Below are 20352 nucleotides of genomic sequence, written 5' to 3' on the forward strand. Positions count from 1 at the left end.
GGCTAAGTTCATATCATAAGCCTTTTCTTATCGTCACTGAGACATCCAGTATTTTTTGTTGTGCTGAGATGAGACTGCCATTGCAGTTATCAGTTCTTTTAAGAAAACTCACATGAATGTTCTGGCAGGTGTGTTTTAAATGTACTGTAGAGTACACATGCTGATCAAATGCAGTTGCGTTTTGTTTTTTTTTTTCCATATTTCAGAGATTAATGTTTTCTATGTTTATATAAACAGGACATCAGCACTGTATACCAGATCTTCCCAGATGAGGTGTTGGGATCAGGACAGTTTGGAATTGTTTATGGAGGTAAGCTCTACAGTTATGCTTAAGGCTGAAAAAAAATAAAATTAAATTAAAAAAAATAAGCAAACCTGAAAGTATTTGGATTGTGAAATACTTTGTTACAGAAATTAGCTACTCAGTGTTTAACATAAGTATTATTCAATAAAGATGGACGCTACTTACTGTTGACAAGGCATTTTTTTACTGTGAAGTTTTCTGCCAATAATGGGTCAGTATACAAAATAACTCTAGAAATGTCATAATGTAATGTAGTAATGTAGTAATGCAGACCCCAAAGTACAGAACTGTCTCTCTTTGGGAGAATGGATATGTATTTCTTAGATAATGAAAGATGGGGCAAAAAAATAATCACTTCTTGCTATTTTTCTTGGCATGACTGTGATTTTTTTTTTCTTTGTTCTTAATAGTTTGTTTGGATTATTTCTTTTTTTCAAGTTCAGTTTCTCCTCCATTTAGTTCCTCATTTTTTCAGCAGTTTTGAGGAGGGTGCTCAGGTACAGTTGTTTGAGACAAGTGAGTGATACATAACTGTGCATTCTCACTGAAAAATCTCTGTGGGTCTCTGATAAAAGTGAGGCAGGAACTTAGATTCTTGATCACCTACTTCATTATTTGCTACTCTGCAACTGCCACTGAAGCCTATGACCTGCCAGTTGCAAAGAGCTCTGTATTAAGTATATGAAAAAGAAAAAGTACATGAGAAAGTTAATTTTACATCTATATTGTTGAAAGGCAAAACTAAACTTCTAATCTGCTTGTATTCCTTACATGTTTCAACAGCTTTGTCAGGTGAGGAAAAGTTTGCTTGTGAAAGGGAAGTGAAAAGGGAAATGGAAGAAAGCTTATAATAATTTATTTAACTTGCAGCAGGCATGCTCTGGGAATTACTTTGTTGTGCATAGCTATACATAATTGCCACTTACTTGTGGTCATTTGTACGATCAAGAAAAAGTGGAACACTTTTCAGAATTAATCATGTTAATTGATGGAGGCCTTCTGTTTTATTAATGCAGGAAAACATCGCAAAACAGGAAGAGATGTTGCCATTAAAATAATAGACAAACTAAGGTTTCCAACTAAACAGGAAAGTCAACTTCGTAACGAGGTTGCAATTTTACAGGTATTTTGCTGTTATTTTTTCATTACTATAAATCATAGAATCTTTTGAGTTGGAAGAGACTCTTAAAGGTTGCCTAGTCCAACTCCCCTGCAATGAACAAGGAATAAATACGAGATGATGTAATTATTCCAGTTGATAATAGCTACTGTTTTTGCTGAAAATTCTAGTATTTTTGCAGCCTAATCTGCATAAATAGTCAAGACTAACAGTACTGGGAATGTTCTGTTAGGATCTATATAATCTCTGCAATCTAAAGCACAAGGCACAATAATGTATTTTTGACTAATTTTAAGTTAATGCATTCTCTTATACCATCCCTAGAAATGTCATGACTATTGCCTACAGATGAAATATAAAGTTTAAATTAAGAAAAACTGAAATATTTTCTGGTTTAGGGGAGCCCGGAGGTTAGTTATGTAATCATTAAACCTACTAATCATATAGAGATATCTGTGTTATTCAAATGTTGTATTTACTTTTACTAGAATCTTCATCATCCTGGAGTTGTAAATTTGGAGTGTATGTTCGAGACACCAGAAAGAGTGTTCGTTGTTATGGAAAAACTCCATGGAGACATGCTGGAGATGATCTTATCAAGTGAAAAGGGCAGATTGCCAGAGAGAATAACAAAGTTTTTAATTACTCAGGTAAGTAATTGATCATAGACCTATAAGGATATTTGAAGTCAGTTGTTATCACTGTTTCATATGTTTTGATCTTGACATAAGTTTTCACCTTCATTCATGAAAGCCTGGATAATAATCATAGAATCATAAAATGATTCTATAATATGATTATTATTAGAATGATTCTATAATATGAATTTTATTAGAATGATTCTAATAATATCAGGGATGGTACATACATCTTTGTGTACATTATCTGATTTCTACTAAGCCATTAAGAGGACCTAGCCATGAATACACATGCAATTGCCTGGCTGCTGGAAGGGAGTGACATCAAGTTATGCGTTCTCTTATGCTTGAAGGATTTAGCACAAGACAGGACTTGAAAACACAAGTAGCAGGCTGCTGAAGAACTGCAGAAAGAAATGTGGGCCTTTTGAATTTCCTCATATTTAATCATTGTAGTTTATGCTATGAATTTCTGTGCCTCTTTTCTGCATTTAGATTGGATCTCAGCACTACCTTTGATAAAATGAGTCTGTCTTCCTATGTGACATCTGTTAACAATGTGATCTGTTTGGGTTTTTTTGGTTTTTGTTGTCATGTTATCATGTTGTTTCCTTGGCTGCCCACAATAAGTTTAAATTTAGATACACAACTGAGTAATGAGCCACCTCAGATTCACAGCAGCCTGTTTTTCTGTTAAGGCAAGAAAAAGAAAGGAGCAGGAACAGTTGTGTTACAGTGGAAGTTTATTATTAGAAATTGAACATAACAAGTTTTCTACCTTTCAGGCTTTCATAGGCAAAACGGTGACCAGCTTTAGAATTTGGTTTCTTGCCTTAATGGGTTCATTCTGCCCCTACCCACTGCCTGTTCTAATAGAGTGGGAAATTCTGGCAGCCTCTGACCAGACAGAAGGAATTGAGTTAAAACCACAGAGATAGGATGAATGTCTATTACACTTCCTTGGCATTTTATTGCACATAACAGCATAAAAATGCATGCAAAGCTCTTTGTTTCATCACCACAAGAAAATACTAAAATTGGATCACAGAATATTTCCATGAAATTTTTTGAGTGAATAATTTATATCTGGAAGGCAACTTTGCAGATGTTTCTGTTTTAAAAGTTTCAACAACAACAAAACAAATGAAGAGAAGTATTCAGAATGCACTTTTCAAAGTTGTTAAGAGCATAACCTCCTTGGAGAGGGAACAGTCATATTTCAAACAGTGAAACATGGCTGGCCTTTTTTTTTTTTTTTCCTTGCACTGTGGACACTGTTGAGAAAGATGCATTCTTGATGGGTTGTTTCTCTCTGCAGCAGTCCTAGATTCTCTAGTCACTATTGCTGTCAAAATAATATAAGCCCCCCAAATATACAATATTTAAAACTTAATTTCATTCTGATTTGTTTCTTCACAGATCCTTGTTGCTTTAAGACATCTTCATTTCAAAAATATAGTTCATTGTGACCTCAAACCAGAAAATGTATTATTAGCATCAGCAGATCCTTTCCCACAGGCAAGTAGAAAATTTCCTTTAAAATAAATGTTTCTTATTAATAAGTGTTAACACTGATTGTTTTATAAAATAAACAACAGCATGTATCTATATTGATTCAAATGACTACATAAAATTATTAGATTTGAATGTCCAAAAAAGTGATGATTCAAGAACTAACTTTTGTCAACTTGATTCATTCAGGAAAAGGTCCTCTATAAAGAAAATCTTCTGTTTGGAAGGATTCTAAGCTGTTTAGCCCTTCCAAAACTTCATTCCCTTCATTCTAGGCTGCCCTGTGTTTTTGCTTTCGCTCTACTACAGTTTATTTATAACATGAAGGAATGCAATGAATTGGTAATCTAGTTTAATACCTTGGTGGACTAAGAAGGGAAGCTTAAAAGAAATAAAGTTTCCTGAAGGAACAGGAGATATGCATTATACAGCTAAACCATGATAAAAGTACGTAAACTGTATTAAATAATAAAAATCTTATTTACTATAGCAGTTCTCTTTAAACAGGTAAAACTTTGTGATTTTGGCTTTGCTCGAATCATTGGGGAGAAATCCTTCAGGCGTTCAGTTGTAGGAACACCAGCCTACCTTGCTCCGGAAGTACTGAGGAATAAAGGCTACAACAGATCTCTGGATATGTGGTCTGTGGGTGTTATCATTTATGTAAGCCTCAGTGGTACATTCCCATTCAATGAAGATGAGGACATAAATGATCAGATTCAAAATGCTGCTTTCATGTATCCACCCAATCCTTGGAAAGAAATCTCTCATGAAGGTAATGTCTGTTTGTGGCTGTTTGTATATAAATGCCAAAAAAGTATGTTCTGCCTTCATATAATAATGTCCCTATTTTGTCATATTAGATGCTTTAGACATTTCCTGCATGTGACATAACCCTCCAGTGTGAGATTTCTCTACGTGTTGAAGGAAGCATAAAGAAGGGTGGGGAGAAGTCTTGGAGAGACCCAAGGAGATTTTTGAAATATTTAAAAAATACATCAATTTCAGTTTCAACAGTGTTTTCCAGTACACAACAAACATTTTCAGCTTAATGGGTTTTTATTCAATAGTTTCTTTATTTTTATTATTATCTTTATATCTTTAACTTCCTGCAATATTGCTTCGTAAGTCTTAAAGCAAAGTAAGTGTTATATGTATCAGGTTTGGGTTTCTTTGTTTGTTTGTTATTCCCCCAGAATTGCAATACATATCAAATTGAATTAAAGGATTATAATTTAGAATTTCCATTTTTACAGTACAGCTACAGATGACCGCTTTTCCTTGGTTTTAGCCGACGTGTTTTACTTACATGTTAATGGTAACTTAAGAGATATGTGCCTGTAGTGTACACTGAGCCACACACTCTCAGCTGTAAAATTCTTTGTGTGTTCCCTGGAATTTTATCTCAGCAGTACAAGTTTTATAATATCTGTTGAAAATACTAGAAAAAAAACAAAAACAAAAAAAAAAACCAAAAACCCAAACAAACATAAATCTGCACAATTGCACACTGATGTCCTCATGAACCTCCACACACCCCTGATATGTAAGCTGACAGAATCTGTTGGCAGCAATGCTTTTTCTGGCGCTAGAGATAAGCAAATAGCAGTCAACACAGAAGAAGCTGCAAGAAATTGCCTCCACAAGTTCTGCTGTGGTAGACAGGAGATCAATTTCTACATTCAGAGGTGAAGATTGAGTAGAACACCTATAGAAAACTCACCTACCAGCCTGTTATCTATCCTTCTACACAGTCACAGCCTTTGTTAAGAGTAAATGGATGTCAGGCTGCAAGCATGTAGGAGAAAGAGCACCCTTTAATAAATCATAATGTTAAAATCTGCTTATAAGTTGTTTTTTGATTATATACTTGAAATTGCTAATTGATGAGCCATTCTGTTGTGGTAAACACAAGTCTAAGTCTGAACAGATCCATTATTCTTAAAACAGAGAACTCCAGTCTAGATCTCTATCCAAGTATTACTCTTGGAGCTAAAATTTGAGGTTAGACATTATCACCAATCTAATAACCATAAATAAACATTTATCAACCTATCTCTATGAAACTTTATCTAGGAGAAATATAACACATAAAAAACACATTGGGGAATGGAAATCTCTTGTTCTCTCAGTAAGGTAGCCTTAAAGAACTACCAGCTCTATTGTGTTCCTTTGTCCCAGAGGGCAGTTTCCCAAAGGATCCCATCCAATAATGCCTTGAACAGATGGAATTTTGCTCTCCTGAAGTTCAGGGTCTTGAATCTGCTCTTTTCCAGACCCATATTCCTTGAGATCACAAACCCAATCAGATCATGGTTGCTATAGCCCAAATTGCCTCAAATCTTAACCTCTTTAATGAGATCCTCTGCACTGGTGAACACTAGGTCCAGTAACACTTCACTGCTGGTTGGTCTGTCCAATACATATCTGGTCTGGGAAGTTATCCTCAGCAGATTCCAGGAGTGTCCTCAATTGCTTGCAGCCCACCCTGTTACTTTCCCAGCAGACAACCAGGTGGTTGAAATCCCCCATCAGGATGAGAGCCTGTGAGCATGATGCTTCTTGTAGCTGAAACAAGAAGGCCTTGTCAACAGGCTCCCCTTGATCAGGTGGCCTGTAGTAGATCCTGATCACCAGAAGTAGATCCCAACCACTGGAGTAAAAGTAATGTAAATATTTGTTCTCCATTTCTTGGTGCTTTCTTCTCATACATTCAGAAGGATTCACTCACTCTAACAATTGACTATAAATCTTACATTACCAATAGATTTTAATAATGGTAACTTCGTCCAGAGACAACAGTAAATACCTCAGTAATATTGGGCATAAACATAAAATTCAGCAAACTTGCAAGAGTTAGGCTACCATCTAAGAGAATTAAAATTTACTTCAATTTATGCATGCTAACCTACTTCAGAATTTTAATAGGCTAGGATTATGGATGAATAGAATTCCTGCCCTCTTCCCGTATTAAAAAGCAGCCTATAAATTTTCAACTTTTATGTCCCTGACAAATATTTTTTCCCAGTCGATTATCCATTCAAAACTGTACCATGAACCTCAATTCCCAAGTAGAGCACTCATCCATGAAATGTCTTTACTAATTTCCATCCCCAGAATACAAAAGCATTTTCCCATGTTTTCCTCTCATCTTTGTATGACTACTTGCTGTAAACTGAGTATGTATTTGTATGTCAAAATAGAATTGGAAGAAATAACTGTATAGAGATAATTTTTGTGGTAATCTTTGTCTATCCTGCTATTTCTGTTCTTTCTGCCTTTGGGTATTGTCAAGCCATTTTATGCTTCTGAATTCATTCATCTGCTATGTGACAATTTTGTTTTCATTCAGATCTCTGTCTGTATTTTTGCTAGATATTAGTGCATAAGAATGTGCATTCAGGATTCTCTCTTACTTATAGTTGAGTAATTTCATATCTGTGAAGTTTAAACAGTATTTCATTTTGTTTGTAGTTGATGCAAAATAAGTAAATAAATAAATAAATTAGGAATACAATGATTTATAAAATTCTAGAGTATGAAACATGCCATGAGTAATCTAAAGATTGACACAGGACATTTTAGACCCACGGAGCTCAAAAGAATAGCCAGCACAGAGAAGACACATAAGGTAAAATATATGCACAGGCAAAGGAACTAATGATTTTAGGGAATTCTGTCCTTATATTCAACAGTATGGAAATACTGTTTAAGTCCTTTGAGATAATACAAATTTGGTGGACTAAAAGGTAAAACTTGGAAACAACCACTAACACTGTTGAAAGCAGGCTGCATGTTTTACAGATGTGAAATAACTCAGCTGTAAGAGAGAATCCTGCATGTGCATTCTTATGTGCTAATATCTGGCAAAAATCCAGACAGAGGTCTGAATGAATTGTCACATAGCAGATCAGTGGAGGATTCTGAACCATGTTCTTCCTAGAGAAGATGGTCTACATTTTATTTTCTCTTTTGTGGACAAATAGATTTTTTTAGCTTCCATCTCTCTGTTAGTGCACTAAAGGAGAGCTAGTGTGCTCCATTCTCTAAGCCTTTTTTATCTTCTCTCTCAAAATGTCTGAGGATTGGGTGTGGAATTGGAAAGCCAGTAAATACCCATCAGGACCATATGGCAGCACTCTGAAAACTTGTTTGTTTTTCAGAACAGCAGGGTTAATCTGTCTTTTCCCTCTTGTGTGAAAGAGAAATTGAGAAATTCTCAAGTTCCAAACTATGAGGAATAGTAGTATTTTGAAATTGCTGACTTCCAAACCCTGGTTCTTTCACTCTGTGCCTTGAAGGTGCTGCTCTCAATCATCCAACATCATCACTTCAACAGTTATACTTAGAGTCTCAAAGAAATGCACATGTAAGTTTACTGTAAACTGCTGTAGTACTTGCATTATACTGTTGTCCTCACTTACATGAGTACTTTTTCACTTGAGGAGGAGCTGAGGAGCTTGTCTTCAGTCTCTGCTACCTGCCTACAAGCAAACACAAAGAGGTAGATGTATAGTAGCTAGCAGGTAGCTGTTTAGTAGAACAAATGTAATCCTATTAAGAAGGTTTGCACAGGTATCTTCAGGAACATCAGCAGTGAATTCAGTTTTTAAAAAGCTGGATAACTGCCCTCATTTTACAACTACCTTGTTTGTCTGTCTGTTTATATGTCTTAGTTGAAACAAATACATTTCAACTAATATGCTCCAATATTTATTTTTTCCAGCCATTGATCTAATAAATAATTTGTTGCAAGTGAAAATGAGGAAGCGCTACAGTGTGGACAAAACATTAAGCCACCCCTGGTTACAGGTATTGCTACAAACTCCCACATTTCTTTCCATGTATGTAAAACGTTTTTATCTTTAAGTACAATAGAATCTAAACAAACCTTAAGGTGCTTTCTGATCCTAAGAACCGCATACATCTTTACCAATTTACCAATAGATTAGAATTAATTTTTGAAGTTCAAGATTCCAATACTAAACTCTCACATTTTCAAAATACATAGCACATCTTGTCTGTCCACTAAGAATGTTTAATATGTATGTGTGTGTGTGTGTGTGTGTGTGTATGATAGTGGACACGAGCCTTTATAGTCATTTGATTTGCATTACCTAATTGCCTAGATTCTACCCTGATTCGCTTAGTATTAAAACCAATCAATGGGCTTCCCTTCAGTCATCAGAAGAGACAGTGAAGCTGCATGCTTTCCAGGACATTAGCCACTTTCATTTGAAGTTTTCAAATGGAAACTACAATGTTATGAATTTCTGACATGCTAGCAGCCATCATCTTCTGCTCCTTATACGTTAGATTTTTATCCAGGCAGTAGCAAAGTCACTGCACATCATAAGATATAAAACAGAATTAGTGCATGGAGCAGGTCAAGCTAGGCACTGGGCACCTCCATGGGAATGGGACTGGCCAAATCCAAACTGGAATATCAGCCATGAAATCTAAGAAACAGCTTACTACTTAACAATATATCAGAATGGAAAACATTATTTTTGTTGTATTATTGACTGGGTTACTGAAGCTTCTCATAACACATCCAGTATTTCTGAGGTACCTGTGTCCCCAAGGATCCTCTGTGCTCAGAAATGGATGTAACTCAGGACTGATTGCATCACACACTTAGAACAAGTCAGGTTGGAAAAAACCTTCAAGATCATTAAGACCAACTGCAACCTAACCATACTATCCTAACTCTAGCAACCCTCCGCTACATCATGTTCCTGAGCACCGCATCCAAAGGATTTTTAAACACATTCAGGGATGGTGACTCAACTGCCTCTCTGGGGAGCCTGAGTGCTTAACAACCCTTTTTGTAAAGAAGTTTTTTCTTGATACCCAATCTAAACCTCCCCTGCTTCAACTTGAGGCCATTTCCCCTTAGCCTGTCACCTGTCACCAGTGAGAAAAGACCAACCTCACTCTCTCTGTAAGCACCTTTCAGATATTGGAATAGAGCAATAAGGTCTCCCCTCAGCCTCCTCTTCCCCAGACTAAGCCCCAGTTCCCTCAGTCATTCCTAGGATGCACACATATGCATAGGAAAGTAATCATGCAGAGGCATGGCACAGATCAGATGCATAGTTCACAATCCCAAAGGAATACACATCTGAACTGATATTCCTATTCCAGTACCCTATGCTTTACCAGTGTTTCTCAGAGCAGAGCATGATCTGCTGGAATAAGAGGAAAAGGGCTGCGGCCACACCCTTTGCCTTCACCAGGGACATTCCTTCTAGGTTTATTTTCTTCCTCACAGATTTCCTGTCACCCTTCCGTCTTTTCCTCCAGGGAATGTCATTTATTTTGGAAATGTTAAAACAAATCCTACTACTTTATTTCAGGATTATCAGACCTGGTTAGATTTAAGGGAGCTTGAATGTAAAATGGCGGAGCGTTACATCACCCATGAAAGTGACGACTCTCGATGGGAACAGTATTCAGGAGAACATGGACTGCAGTATCCAGCACACCTCATCAGTTCAAGTGCTAACCACAATGAAAACACCACGCTACAAGAAACAGAAATGAAAGCCCTCAGTGAGCGTGTCAGCATCCTTTAAGTTGCATCCCTATAATCTGTCAAAACACTGTGGAATTAATAAATACATACGGTCAGGTTTAACGTTTGCCTTGCAGAACTGCCATTATTTTCTGTCAGATGGGAACAAAGCTGTTATGCTGTTACACTGTTGATGAATCTGAGTTGCCAAGACAAATCAACAGAAACATTTTTGTGTGACCAACTGTGTTGTATTTACAAAAGTTCCCCAGAAACACTAAACTTGTTATTGTGAATGATTCATGTTGTATTTAATGTATTAAAACCTGTCTCCACGGTGCCTTTTCAAACTAGTGTTTTTCTTACTTGAGCCTCATTTGGTAAGAGAACTTTCCCATGAAGATCTGTATTTTTTTGTTTGTTGTTGTTTTTTTGCATCATTAGTTTTGTAATTGTAAGCAAACTCTTGAAGAGTAGGTTATTACTGCTGTTCTGTGAACAACTACTACTATTTGGATAAAAGCTTTATTTAGTGTAGGGGAAAAAATAGAAAAAAAAAAAAACAAAAACCAACAGAAAACAAAAACAAAAAAAATCCAACAGAATGCATAGCACTGTACAGTTCCAAATCAGATAACCTATGTGTATGTGCTTGTGTATATAAATAGGCACACACACAAGGTACAACCTGCTATTAAGCCTAAATGCCTTAGTAACATTAACTGCAGCATATGCCAGTTGTATTTTGCTTTTTCTCAAAATATTCTTCTCTAATAGGAATATTCAGTAATATGTACATTCAGAACCTAAGTAACATGTTGACTTTGTGTATGTTTTCAATAAAAGTCTTATTAAAATATCTCACTTGAGTAACATTTCTGTTTAAAATATCCTCGGAATGTCATCAGAAGTAGCTGAGTAAGTTAGCTCATCATTAAGAAGCCCATGTGGAGGTATGTTGAAAGACGCAGCTAGCTAGGCTGTGGACCTATAAGACACATTTTGTAAGAACTCGCTTGGACAAAATTTATCATGAGTTTGTACAGTTCTGAAGTATACTGGGGGCAGTTGAGGACATGGATTTTACACAAGTGAAATTAAGATGAATTTAGTGTTCAGGGAAATGTGCTGCTTCTGCTGAGTTCTGTTCAACATTGAGTTCTTTTGAATTGAAAAATTAACATGGATGTCTCCTATTTTCCTTCCCCTGAAAATTTTAAAGATTAGTTTAGTTTATAACAATTACTTTGTCTTCCAGCTCTAACCCATTTGGCTTTAACTGTGAAAGTTGTTCAGGCTGTAATTTGAAGCATACACTAGAGTGACTCAGTGACAAGCTGGGGATTATTCTGTGCCACAGAATTTCTCAAAAAAACAAAACAAACAAACAAAAAAAACCACTAGAAAACAAACAAACAACCCCAAATAGCAGTTGATATATTTATTGACTGTTTATATGATTGAGAGATTTGGAAAAAGAAAAGATGAATGGGATATGAGGGAAAAGTATACAGAGAGCTAATGAGTACATTCAGCAAACCTCTACTAATCAAGTACGGATTCTATGTCTATCCTAAGATATTCATCAGCAAAATCCTTTCTTTCCTCCCATAAGACTTTTACCAGAATTTAATGCCAGGTATAAAATATGAATAAGCCAGCAGAATTTTTAAAGTAGTTTGGGCCTCTGCTGGACTGACATAGCATTTTGTAAAAACTCACAATTATTGTGGAGGATACTCATCGGTCTGTCCAATGCCATTTCTGCTCTTAGCCATGATATGAAACAGCATGACAGAAAGGTATACCCAACAACATATACTCCTTGTTTTTTTTTCAGACCATTTTGAGGGTAATGAAGTGTACTGAGAAGATGTATGGCTGATTCACGTCAATAAATGGCAAGATATTTTAAAAAGTTATTATGCAGGAATTGACCACATGTTTCCTAGCCAGAATCAGCATAACCTATGTAAACACCCTGATTTTGAAACACTGCATCACTGGTCATTGTGGGGTTGGTTTGTTTGCTTTTCATTCAGACTCAGCATTAAGTCAACTGTAACATAAATATAAAAATCAGGCTGATTATTCTATACTCAGTAAAAGCTTCAAATGTTTGTGTGTATTTCAAAGCAAGTCCACCTAAAGGTGCAGTGGTTAATTCATGATTTTATGATCATGATCTCACAAAAGTGATTTAATTTTGCTGTCTCATATTTCTGCAATAAACAGTATGAGAGAAGTAGATCCCTGCTTTCATATTGATCAATCAAGTCAAGATTTTATTAGTGGCTTGTTTTTATTTATAGTTAGCATAGGTAATTATTTATTACCTAGCATAGGTAATAGTGAACAAGAGTGTTGAAATTCTCAAAAACATCAAACAGCACTGATGCTAGTCAGGAGATTAAAACAAAAAGCGTACTTTACAGCTTTCAATGGCATCTCTAAAAAGTTAGGTGACCAAACTAGAACCAGTACCACTTCTTATTAAAGAAGGACATTGACAGCTTACACTAGACTCTATCTTCTGCTGACTAACACTAACAATGCCCATCATGGACAAGAGTTTGCTAAGCACAAACCTAAACTTAATCTCATGAAGCATTTATGATAAAGCATATGCAATATAGCAGGGCAACATTAAAAATAAATTACTATTCTGAAACATTCTGGCTAACTCCTAAGCACAATTTAAAAGGAACTCCTGTATTATTAGAGGCGTATCATATTTTTCCTCCATGCCTCTTGCTTCATCTCTTTAAAATATCTTTTCTTATTGTGCAATATCATTGCATTTCTGAAAAGAACCTACCATTAGCCAACATAATAAATTAAAATTTTCCTTGCTGCTGTTCAAAAATGTTACACTGTGAAATCTGAATTGTTTGCAGTCCAGCCAGGCAGATGAATTCACTGATTCCTAACTCAAAGCATAAGTGGAAACTTGTTCTTCCAGATATACCAGCATCTAAGTGTACTACAGCAAATCTAGAATGTTTTTTGTCCCATGTGATTTTCCTCTCCTTTTCTCACTCAGGTGAAAAGGAGTTGAAGGCTGCTGGCAGTCATTTTTTTTCCATGACCTTTAGATTTTCCATTAGGCTGAGAATTCCTACTCATGCATCTCAGAAGCAGAAATCAACAAAGATTATTCTGTAAAATAAGCATCAAGCTGAGAATTGACTAATGGTATTTTCTGCTGTGCCACTGCTTTATCAAATGCATATCAGTCACATATGGTAAATGGCCCTTTTCACTTCAACCATCTTTATTCATTCAGATTGTTTCCCTATCCTACTTCTTGTCCAAGCAGTGGAACAAGCTCAACAAAAGAGATGAGCAGAAAGCACACACTTCAGCAACCACTACAGTTCAGCTCAATCATTTTAAGAAGGAACTTTGAAACACCATATACTTCTATATGCTATTTCAGCCCACAAAATAGAGAGATCAGAGTTGAGCAACTATGAATTATGGTTCAGTATTATTGAGATAGGACTACCAAAAATAATGACATGCTAGGTAAGCTCTGCATAATGCAGATAAACCAGAACCCTGTCCCTGAACCTTGTCAACATCTTGTTTTCCCAGGTAAATGACTACTACTTTTTCCAGAATTATAGGCTGTAAATTTATTCTAGTTGCTTATTCTAGGCATCCAGATACTGCACTGGCCACTTTCTACCACATGACTGTACTATAGCACCTGAACCAAAAATCTCATATTCATCTGTCTATAGTGCACGTGCTGTATGGGAGAGGACTCAGACAAATCAATTACAAACCAAAGGAACTGTTTTGGTAGATGAGGTTCTTTTAAGTGTCAGTAAAATTTAGTACTCCAATTAGTTGTTCATCTGGGACTTTCACCTTGATTTTTGCTAAGCTTATTCCTAGCAACTGGAGCAAGTGAATCGTGAAACCAGGCGTGTGATGGTCTACTGGAGAAACTGGAATTAGTCTGTTCTCCAACTTTACTTAACTTCAATCAAGAACAAGCACCGTATGTTAGAAGAGGTATAAGTTATTTTGCTCACTTGCTAGGCACATCTACTAACTTGAACATCAGCTGTTCACAAACAGGAATATAAGAAAAGTATACTTACATTTGAGACTGAAAAGTTGCTGTTTTGAAAGATCCTATGGTCCTGCACCTGAGGGTGTCTAGCTGTGCTGCGAGCCTGGAAGGCCTGAGGCCCCATCCTGCAAACATCTACCAGGCAGAATGCCAACCAGGGTAGTTACAGGGAAAATAGGCATGATGAAAACATGCCTTTAAGGCTAATACCAAAATCTGCAAGCACGTGAATACTGCCAAAGATTTAAAAAAAAAAAAAAAATTGGCAGATTCTGAAGTATTTCTGTTCCAGACAAACTATTTTCCAATATGAATTTATGATATGTAGCCAAATGTAATTTAAATAGTTTCCAATATAACTCCTCAAACAAATAGTGACTTAGCAGTGATGACTTCTTACACTTTCAATAGAGAATGACTTTTCAGAAACTCCTGACACCTAATACGCTTTGAAAAGTAATTCAGTTTGGTTCCACTGTTGACTTAGGCATAAAAAAGCACAAGTTAACTTTGAGCAGTTAAGTCACTAAATTTAATAAGTGGAAAGAATACTGACTTAAGAAAAAGTAAAAACTGACTTAAGGGACCTAGCACACATTTACCAAGTAAGCAGCTGCAGCAGTTTAAGATGTTATTGCCTAATTTCCCAGCTGTTTGTTATTGGCCAGAAATCATCTGTCAGAGCCCTGTATTTTTCAAAAGTGAGCTGGGAGATTACAATCCTGAATCTCTGGGGCTTCCCAGATGTCTTAGGCTTCCTGATTTCTTCTGCAATAAGATATAAAGGAAGTTAGTGAGTAACTAAAAGCTGATAAGCATTCTAGCCCTGATACTTCTGTTTGTAGCTCTGTATGTTCTCAGTTCAGCTGACTAGTACAGGTGTTATAAATGAGAATCTTAATAAAAACAATAATTAAATTGAAGCTAAATCCCCACGCTTATATAGAAGTTTGATATGTCTATTGGCTTTGTGCTGTAAGGTCTAAAGGAAATATGTGCAGAAACAAGTACAGTCAAGTATACTCATGGCACAGAATGGTGAAGAGCTAGAACAGTTTTTTTCTTGTAGTCCCAGACTAGTAAACCTACAATAGACCTACTAATGGAAACATAATGGCTGTTACCTTTCATAAAGAAATAAGGAACATGCTTTATATTCCCGAGATGAACTCAACTTTACCCAGGTCCTAATGGGAAATTCTGTACACCAAAATTCTATCTAGAAGATGGGCCAGTTCAAGGTCAACTGCTTTGAGTCTAGTAATGAGTTTTCTAGTAATGAGTTTTGTGTGGTACAAAGAAACATCTTGTACGGTGACAATAATGACAAAAATGGGAACAAATATCCAAAAGGCTATTTACAGGAAAAACTCACCCACATGGAAGCCTTCAGTCTGCTAGGAACCATTGAGGAAATCTCCACCAAGGAGCAATCTGCAAGAGATGCTGCCTCAGTGCTGGTCAGCCCTTAAATGAAGTCTAGAGGAGGTGGAGTCAAGCTCCACCCCTTCTGGGAGCACAGCTAAATTACTCTCACCTGTGCTCCTACAGCTGACCCTACACTTGCCTCAGCTGATTATTCAGAGGTTCAGGCTGTGATTACCAATTTCCCATACATGTCTGTACCTTAAAACATGCAGATGTTTGTGTATGGATTCCCATTAATAGAAAGTTGGAAGAGTTGCTGTTAAATGAGGAAAAAATCACCAGAAATGTGAAAATATTCCTTCTCATTCCAGAACTTGGTAAAACAGCAAGCAAAAATTTCAGTGTTGATGTTCAAGGTCATAGCATTTCAGGAAATTCAGGGAGAAAGCTGCAGTACTAGGACAGTTAATCTATGCTTAGAAATTGGAAAGCGCACAAAGAATAACTGCTAGAAATCTGGATTTATCTTTCTCTTTTTGCAGCTACTTTTACATTTTCCACTTAGCTACCCTTCTCTGAGGAGTTAGGTAAATTCCATTGCTCACAGCGGGGGTAACAGTTTTAAAGGAATACAGTTGCTTGCTTTAAACAGATTCATGTACAGCAATAAGCCTAAAAAGCAGCCTCAGATAAAGATCACCTTTACAAATAGTATCCCAACTTATATCTCAACTTTTTTCTCATGGAACTAATGATGCTTGGAAAATGCAACATTCAAATATATGCAGGAATGTACAATATTCTCAGTCAGCCCCTCAGTTTGTTTCTATATTTAACTCAATTTGTAGATGGCAAAGTGACAAAGTAAGTAGATGAATGACTTGGGAGCAATAATCTGGAACTTAAAGCCAGAAAATGGCAGGTGGTAGCATACCAAATCATGTTTTTTTACCCTATTAACTCGACATGAATTCACCTAAATAACGCATATCCTTAGAGGATATACGTTTGGGAGGTAAAGCCTATGCAGTAGGTGTGAAGTAGGAATTACAATCCAGACACAGAGAAGTCTTTTTATAAGCTCAGTCTTATTAGGCATTTAAAGAACTTGCAAACACACTGCTGCAAATATAGTCAGCTACCTCGGAGATCACAGTGTCCACATGAAAGACGCTGAGTTGAGGGATAACTATTCAAGCACTGGCTAGCCACAACAGATCTGTGAGTCTGGGGCTAAATTCAGTATTAATCTATTAGTGCATGGCTAAAAATGTTCCATGGTAAAATAAAATAGGATATATTTTCACTGAACTTGAGATTAAACTGTACCTATGCATTGCCTAACCTCACACAGAGCACGGAGCAGATCTCAATGAACACTGATAAAAAAGTTTTGCAACTCGGTGTAAAAAGAAATAGACCAGCATGTCAGAGATGAATGACACTGCTTAAATCCTTTCATATATGAAGAAAGTGTGATTGCATGACATAATGTACTGTTTTGGTTAAGGGGTTAGAGGAGTCAGAAACTGTACCAGGACTGTAATTTCTTCTCCAGCCTTCCAGACTAGGTGACCTTTCCTGTCTCTGGAAGCACCTTGTGCATGCAGCTCCAGTGCCTGGTGCAAGGGGACAGTTCCTGTCCTTTTCTCTAAAAGCCTCATGAGCCCCTGCCCTTCCTCATCCCCTTGCACCTACCCTGTTCCTTTTGACTTTCACAAACCTCCACCGTTTCCTTTTGGAAAGAAGAAGAGGACAGCCTACCAACTCTTCCACTGTGATAGCAGAAAGCTTAGGAAGATAATAGACTTGGTTTGGGAGAAAGAAACAGAAGGGTGGGAAGATTGGGCAATACAGAAGATGCAGGACTAGTATAGACTCACAGAATCATAGAATGATTTAGGTTGGGAAGTATCTTAAAGATCATCAAGCTGCCACAGGCAGAGTTTCCAACCACTGGATCAGGCCACTATATCATGAATACTGCAGTATTCTTTTCATGCTTAGTAACTTTGCTGTCACAAGTACTTAAAATCATGGTCCAAATGCCTCAGTTCAAATTTGTTTTACATTATCTTATTCATATATTCATTGCCTTAACAGTGACAAAATTAATTTTCATGTCATCTACTCCTGTTATCTTCTCTCAGTCTCTCTTCTCTTTTGATGGCTAAGCTGTGTCTTTTTACTAATAAAATGATGTCAGCCCAGCTACTAGAGCAGACACATTTGTGAATGGGCACAAAGTTCTCTTACAGTAGTAGAGGTTAATCCCTGCTTGTGCAGGAATAGTTACCAAAGTGTGACCAGATCCAGACAATAACATCACTTTAGCTAAGCCCACATAAGTTCACTGCTCAGACAAAGCCTTGCCCTCCCTTTTCAGATCGCTTTGCCAAGTAGCTGTCATTGGTTTATGATGTGGCCAATTGTGCTTTGGCCTGAAACCACCCAACTCTCATCTGTGCCAAGCAAGTAACTGTCACCATCCCAGATTGAACCCAAACCAGTGATCAAAGACAAAAATGTCAGGGTGCTGCCAATTTTCTGCGCCGTCCAGGAACCAGACCTTGTGCTGTGTGATTTGCATGATAACTGTGAAATAAGGGACTGTGTGATTTTGTTCAATTCTCCAGCTCTTTTCAAACTTTTTTATTATTACTATTATTAAAGATACTTATTAGCCAGTTCATATTTCCAACACAGAGCGGACTTTATTCTCCGTATAATTTTAATTGTCGTATATAATATTCGGTAAGGAACCGCCCTTAGAGAATACCGACGGCGCTAAAGCTCTGGAGTGCAGCCCCGAGCGGGACGCGCTGTGCCTCTCCAGTCGCTGCTGGGCCGGCGGAGGCTGAGCGCAGTGCCCTGACGGAGCGCGCCACCTTCCGGCCAGCGCTGGTACTACGCCCTTAGAGAGGAGGGGGCGAGGCGTATAACACAGCGTTCACTGGAATGACCGCCTCTTTAACTGATAATTAGCACGTTGCACTAAGAAGCTTTAAAAAGTAGGAAGGTTAGCTTGCATGAAAATCTTCTAGCAATTTGAATACAAGATCCTGAAATTCCTTTACAACACTTGATTAAAGAGAAAAGAAATAAGGTGTATCAGGTTTACTTGTGCCCACAGGAGACAACTGCAATATCTTCATATGTAGAACAAGGTGATTTCTCTCTGAAAGACAGGCAAAATGAAAAACGAGTTAAAAAACACGGCTAAACTGTAATGAGATACACTTGAGGATACAAAGAGGAAGGTGAGGTATAAAACCACATGAAAATTGACGTGAGTTGATTATGGATCTTTGATTTCTTTCTGTCTGCTTGTAGAGACAGTTCCCTGATCTGCCACATCACTCTCAGGATTCTAAGAGAACAATCTTTGTTCAGTATCTGGCCTTGTGTATTTTGCTGTTTCCTCCAAATTCTGTATTTTAAAGTGTATCTTTAGCTAAGTTTTTATGTGCAAATAGATACCCAACTCTATTGAGCAATTCATTACTAGAGTGTGCTGAGCAAATGTTCTGCCAATTAAATAATTCAGCCTTTTGCAGTAGAAGTTCAGGTCATTCTGTATACCTCTATCTCCTTGTAAGTATAGCTTCTTATTTTTATCTTAAATACAGTGTAATTACATTACATTTTCCATCTCTGTAAAAAATATTTCTTAGCCTTGGTTGGATTCTCGCCAGGCATCCAGTGTTGTAGCTCTCACATTCTCACTACGTGTAGTAATATTTTCCTTATTTTCCTCGCTACCACTTCAGTTTGTCTGCACATCATAAATCACATGTGGACAGAAATGGTCTCTTCCCCAGAAGTACTGTACATGAATCCCATGCAAGCACTGCCAAAACCAGCCATGGTAGCATTCCTTTATGCATTTATTTAATGAAACCTATTTCCAATACGGTCTTTCTCTACAGGCTCTCGAAATGTCTGAAGCCCAAACAGCTGCAGTATGTAGGTAGTCAGTTTGGTACTGGATTACTTCTGTATCTCCTTGTTAGCTGGGAAGATCGAGATATTACAAGATGAGCGTGGAAAAATTTGAACATAGGTAGCAAATAGAAATACAGGGCTGCTTTCCGCCAGCCAGAGACACACCTAGAAAAATACAGAGATGCTAGCTGATTAACTTTAGGGTATGATAACATTGTTCAAGTGCAGAGCAGAATAAATTTTACATTGGTTTCCAAGCATAGAAAACTGAAGAAAAACAAATACTGCATCAAAATTAAATCCACAACAAAACAAATTGCAGGCAGATTGTATGTCCATCCCTTTTTGTAAGTAAAGTTAACCCAAACATTCAAGATGTTTTTGCAGAGTAAGATATCCTGTTATTCTACAAAAATGTGTGCACTAAAAACCAAATTCAGCATCACTGAGAAGCTTATTTTTAAGACTGGAATACATATATATACAATAATCTTTTCACTGTAACGCCTTCTATTTTATTATGTTGGCCCACAACCTCCGAGGCAGATGGTGGTGGTATGGCAGGAGAGGCTGAACATTCCCACCACTATTCCATGACATTTTTGTTGCTGTGTGACAGATGGTAGCAGAGGGGCAACCCGTCAAACTGATGTCTGACATGGAAGTGTGTATGAAGCAAAGGTGTGTCACTAAATTCCTCCATGCAGAAAAAAAATGACACCCACTGACATTCATTGATACTTGCTGCATGTTTGTTAAGTCCAAACAATGGGTGTGAGCACAGTGAGGCAGTGGGTGGTGCTTCAACAGTGATGACAGTGATGTGAAAGATATCCATGTTCTGGACTGCCTCACAGCTTTTTG

General features: G+C 37.1%; 1 protein-coding gene across 3 annotated transcripts in view; it reads left to right on the top strand.

Annotated features, from left to right (window-relative positions):
- PRKD1 (protein kinase D1) overlaps positions 1-10955 on the top strand; it is a 96320-nt gene extending 85365 nt beyond the window's left edge. For 2 of the 3 annotated variants that reach the window (XM_015864970.1, XM_015864974.2), the window contains exons 13-19: positions 238-310; positions 1321-1427; positions 1913-2074; positions 3482-3580; positions 4082-4349; positions 8301-8386; positions 9934-10955. In XM_015864970.1, the coding sequence (XP_015720456.1) occupies positions 238-310; positions 1321-1427; positions 1913-2074; positions 3482-3580; positions 4082-4349; positions 8301-8386; positions 9934-10152 (1014 nt within the window). In that variant the 3' untranslated portion in view covers positions 10153-10955. The remainder of the gene's footprint in view (positions 1-237; positions 311-1320; positions 1428-1912; positions 2075-3481; positions 3581-4081; positions 4350-8300; positions 8387-9933) is intronic. The other variant, XM_015864971.2, reaches the window with a different exon arrangement.
- The last annotated feature ends 9397 nt before the right edge of the window (positions 10956-20352 follow it).

This window comes from Coturnix japonica, chromosome 5 (genome assembly GCF_001577835.2).
Source record: "Coturnix japonica isolate 7356 chromosome 5, Coturnix japonica 2.1, whole genome shotgun sequence".
NCBI lineage: Eukaryota > Metazoa > Chordata > Aves > Galliformes > Phasianidae > Coturnix > Coturnix japonica.